This window comes from Myotis yumanensis, unplaced genomic scaffold (assembly GCF_028538775.1).
Source record: "Myotis yumanensis isolate MYYU_CA2020_CCGP unplaced genomic scaffold, mMyoYum1.0.hap1 SCAF_34, whole genome shotgun sequence".
NCBI lineage: Eukaryota > Metazoa > Chordata > Mammalia > Chiroptera > Vespertilionidae > Myotis > Myotis yumanensis.
In genome coordinates, this window is record NW_027223785.1 from 310,614 (window position 1) to 315,824 (window position 5,211).

Consider the following 5,211-nt stretch of genomic DNA (forward strand, 5'->3'; position numbering starts at 1 on the left):
CACAGCACCCTGCCAGCTCCCGCTCGGTAAGTAATGCAAGACAATGTCCTGGCCTAGCTCCATGCACGCACGGACTTGCCGGTGCTTTACCTGGTGGTGACCATTGATCGACAATTCTGCAAAGCAGTCTGCATCAAAAGAGCATCTGTCTTTATTCATTGGTTTCAGATGTGTGGTAAACTCACAACAGCTATCAGAATCCCTTCTCCTGATCCTCAGCCCCTTGAGGAGGGATTGCATCCCATTCATTCCTAAAACAGGCATTTCCAGGCCTTTGGAGCAGGCCCCAGAGCATGCCGCCAGGGGCGGCGCTCCCGAGGACCTGGACTGGGGCTTGGGGACAGAGGTAGAGTTTGGAGCGGTGAGCTTGGAAAGGGCTCCCACAGGTTGAAGCTCAGGTTGGAGTAGGGCCCAGGCGTGTTTCTCTCTGGACTAGGCGTTGGGGCTCGAGGCCATGGCCCTAGGATGGGGCCGTGTGGGAGCAGTGGGCTGTCTGACCGGGTTCCAGTGAGCCAGCCTGCAGGGAGCATCAAAGGAGCCTGGAACCAGGACGACACCTCCTTGTCCTGGTGGGGGGCCTCTATTGGGAGGGGGATGTGTGGGGTTGACGTGCAGAATTCCTGCTGGATAGTGATGGCTCCTGTGGGAGCATCATCCAGGAGAGTGCCGGGTTCCAGGCCGACGGGCGAGTGCGCTCCCTTTCCAGAGTCCAAGCGGGCCTCAGGGACCAGAGATACTGGCGGGACCAACGTGGGCTTGCGTTGGGGCTCCAGGACCGTGTTGATGCTAGGCAGGGAACAGCCTTCAGCCACGACCAGCTCTGAGGTGAGCGCGTCTGCGGCCCAGGGCACCGGGGGGCCTTGCAGGCTGGGCGCCATCCCGTCTTCAGGGCCCACAGGCTCCTCAATCCGGCAGCGCTTGGCGGGCTGGGGTCCTCCGGAGTCCGGTTCACACTGGGGTGCAGCATGGGAGCTGGGGCTGAGTAGGCGGCTGCCTAACATCCCAGTAGCGTTGCAGGCGGTGTTTCTGGAGAATGGCAGAGGGCGAGTGTCACTCACTGTCTGCAACTGGGCGGGTGGACTTTGTGAAGCCTCTGGCGCCCACACCCCTTTGGCGTGGGGCAAGTCCACTTGATCAGCGTCCTAGCCAATTTCGAGCCAGGTACTCCAGCAACCTCTATGTCCCGGCGGGTGGACTTTGTGAAGCCTCTGGCGCCCACACCCCTTTGGCGTGGGGCAAGTCCACTTGATCAGCGTCCTAGCCAATTTCGAGCCAGGTACTCCAGCAACCTCTATGTCCCGGGACCGGGTCTTGGCGAGATCTCTCCCCTGAAATCTTGCTTGGTGAACAAGGTCGAAGACCAAGACAACAAGCCTAGGGCTGAGAAGCTCCTCAGAGTAGACCAGGCTTTCTTTTATAGCTCCAGAGCGTGGTAGGAGGAGCCAAACCAGCTGCCCACTGGCTCCACCAATCAGCCACCCCCAGGAGTGAAAGCGTCACCGGTTGGGCCTCAAGTTTCAGGTGGGGGCGCACATGCCCCAAGGGAGGCTCTACACGGCACGCCCCTTCAGGTGGCATTCACCCAAAGAACCGAAAGGACAGGTTCTGCTGAACGTGGCTTCGCCTGGCATTCATTCCTCAAAGGGAATGGGCCCAGAGAGGGTGGGGTGTGGGTGTGGGTGGGTGGAGGACGGGGGTAGGCTGGAGACGCAGACACATCGAATGAAGCTAGCCTTGGAGGTCATGGGAGGCAGAGGCTGAAGTTGACATGTATAGTTTTGTATATTAGCTAGCCCCTTGCTTGTCCTTCCCCGCTCAGGTCAAGTCCAGGCACAGGGCTCTGGCTGCAGGAGGGCGGCTTGCATTGGAGATGCTCGACCAGCACAGGGCGGGACGGCCCCGCCTTACCAGGGTCATCTGGTGGACACCCGCCCCGCCACGCTCCCTCTCTGGATGGCTGGTCAAGCCCCCACTAGAGACCAAGTCCGGGCCAGGCCACTTGGGCTTGCCTAAGCTTCTGTGCATTAAAAGGCTGGATTGATGTCATTTCTAAGTAGGGTTGTTTTTTTTTTTTAAAGAGTTTATTCTTTTTAAAGAAGGATTTTATAAGGAGGGTTATTTTTAAGATATTTGTTTGTGTTTTTGTTTTTTTCAACTCCCTCATTGGACAAAGCACCCCGCCAGCTCCCCCTCAGTAAGCAGTGCAAGACGACGTCCTGGCCTAGATCCATGCATGCAGGGACTTGCCAGTGCTTTATCTGGTGGTCACCATTGATCGACAATTCTGCAAAGCAGCCTGCATCAAAAGAGCATCTGTCTTTATTCATTGGTTTCAGATGTGTGGTAAACTCACAACAGCTTTCAGAATCCCTTCTCCTGGTCATCAGCCCCTTGAGGAGGGATTGCATCCCATTCATTCCTAAAACAGGCATTTCCTGGCCTTCGGAGCAGCCCAGAGAGCATGCTGCCAGGGGCGGCGCACTCGAGGACCTGGACTGGGGCTGGGAGACAGAGGTAGAGTTTGGAGCGGTGAGCTGGGGAAGGGCTTCTACAGGTTGAAGCTCAGGTTGGAATAGGGCCCAGGCGTGTGTCTCTCTGGACTATGCATTGGTGCTCAAGGCCCTGGCCTTCGGATGGGTCCGTGTGGGAGCAGTGGGCTGTCTGACCGGGTTCCAGTGAGCCAGCCTGAAGGGAGCATCAAGGGAGCCTGGAACCAGGATGACACCTCCTCGTCCTGGTTGGGGGCCTCTATTGGGAGGGTGATGTGTGGGGTTGACGTGCAGAAGAATTCCTGCTGGATGGTGAGGCTCTCGCGGGAGCATCTTCCAGGAGAGTGCCGGGTTCCAGGCCGACGGGCGAGTGCGCCCCCTCTCCAGAGCCCAAGCGGGCCTCAGGGACCAGAGACACTGCCGGGACAAACGTGGGCTCCGGCTCCCATTGGGGCTCCAGGACCGTGTTGATGCTAGGCAGGACACAGCCTTCAGCCACGACCAGCACTGAGGTGCGCACGTTTGTGGCCCAGGGCACCGGGGGGCCTTGCAGGCCGGGCACCATCCTGTCTTCAGGGCCCGTGGGCTCCTCAATTCGGCAGTGCTTGGCGGGCTGTGGTCCTCCGTGGCCGGTTCACACTGGGGCGAAGCATGGAAGCTGGGGCTGAGGAGGCGGCTGCCTAACATCCCAGTGGCGCTGCGGGCGGTGCTTCTGGAGAATGGCAGAGGGCGAGTGTCACTCACTGTCTGCAACTGGGGTGGGGGGCTTGTTGAAGCGTCTGGTGCCCACACCCATCAGGCACGGGGGGCAATTCCACTTGATCAGTGGCCTAGCCAGGTTCTAGCCAGGTACTCCAGCGGCCTCTATGTCCCGGGACCGGGTCTTCTCGAAAACTCTCCCCTGAAAGCTTGCTTGGTGAACACGGTCGCCGACCAAGACAACAAGCCTAGGGCTGAGAATCTCGGCAGAGTAGACCCTGCTTTCATTTATAGCTTCCTTGTGCTTTTCCCCTCGCATTTCCTGGACTCAGAGGATTCACCCCCTTTTCGAGGGGGCAACATTGAACACCGGGAAGACGCATCATGTCTTGTTGAGGGGAGTATTTTACTTATTTTATTTTATGTATTATGGTGTATGAAATGATTTATTAAATTCTGCTGCATATACTTTTTATCCCATACTAATAAAATTCTGCACAATATGTCGTGTTTGTGATTGGGTGTCATTTCTGATCATGTCAGATCATGTTTGGCATCATGGTTGTGCCACAAAGCTCCGGTCCCTGAGAGGAGAGTGGAGTCTGATGTTCCTTGAAATGACAGTAGTTTGGGCTCCAACTCTAGGTCCCTGCCTAATTCCTCTCTCACAGTCAAGGACATCCCCACCCTCAGGGACACTAAAAGCCCTTAGGAATTCACCCTCCAGAGGTGCCTCTCCCTTGTCGTCCTTCAGCAGCCACAGTGCCCCTCTCAGAATCCCTCAGTCCATGCCCACCCTAACCCCATCTGAGGATCCCTCCCTGACCTTGACGACTTCAGAACATGTCCAGAATCCTACCCCTGCCCCCACCATGCGGTGAGAATGAGAGCTCTCCACAGCTTCTAGAAGAAGGGTGCTAAGGGCTGATAGGAGTGATGAATTTACTCATAGGTCAGCCGTGTCTCCACATTCCTCAGTTCATGTAAGAAAGAAACCAGATGTCAGCCAACATTGCGGAAAGTCACCTGGACTAGATGAATGCCTTAGTAGACACAATGACATGCACACAACAGTGTGATGCTTGCATGCCCTTCAGGAGTGTTTTGAACCTCAGAGGGAAGAACATTACACACCCTAGAGAGAAACCATGTGAATGTCACCTACGAGGGAAATGCTTTCTGCAACGATCTGGGCTTAGAAACCACAATGAAATGCACAATGGAGAGAAGTTTTATGAATGCTGTGAGTGTGGGAAAGCCTTCAGTCAGAGTTCTTTCCTTAGACAGGATGAGGCCAGCCACACAGGAGAGTAACCACATGAATGTCCCCTATGTGACAGAGCTCTCAATCAAAGATCTTACCACAGAAAAGCACCATTGAGTCCATCCAGGCAAGCAATGCTATGAATGCCACTATTCAAAGCTCTGGCCTGAACCAGCACCGGAGAATGAACACGGGGCAGAAACCACATGTATGTCCCATGTGTGGGAAGGCTTTCCGTCAAATGTCTGAGCTGACGACAAGTTCCCACATAACACACACCAGACAGTCCATGTGAATGCGGTCAGTGTGGGAACCCATTCAGTCAACATGCGAATCTCGTGAGACACCAGAGTCCCTAAATGGGAGAAGAGCCCTAGGCATGTCACCTATGTGGAAAATCCTCCAGTCATGGTCCTTCCCCGAGAAAACATGACAGAGCTCAACAAAGGAGAGGGAATCGTAAAAGGCCAACACTGTTTACACATTATTCACTCGAGTGAAATGATGCAGGGTTAAATCAGGTGAAACCTTTCATTCATCAAACAACACTTGTCATGTACGTGACCATTCACAGAGTACAAACCACTGTGTCTGAAAGGCGAGGCATTTGCTGATCTCTTAATTCTTACTCAACCTAAAATATCCCACACCAAGGATACAGCAATCCCAAATGGAAACACACATACATAGTTGTTTTTATATTAAAAAATATGAGGGCATGTTTACTGTGTGTGTGTGTATGTGTGTGTGTGTGTGTGT

General features: G+C 54.6%; 1 protein-coding gene across 1 annotated transcript; it reads right to left on the bottom strand.

The window, feature by feature from the left end:
• Positions 1-251: 251 nt before the first annotated feature.
• LOC139000838 (proline-rich protein 23C-like) lies at positions 252-1,001 on the bottom strand. The gene has a single exon (XM_070402840.1). It carries the CDS (start codon positions 999-1,001, stop codon positions 252-254), a length of 750 nt encoding a protein of 249 aa, XP_070258941.1.
• Positions 1,002-5,211: the final 4,210 nt, after the last annotated feature.

Coding starts and splice junctions, on each gene's coding strand:
- LOC139000838 (XM_070402840.1), bottom strand. CDS start 1,001: ATGTTAGGCAGCCGCCTACTCAGCCCCAGCTCCCATGCTGCACCCCAG.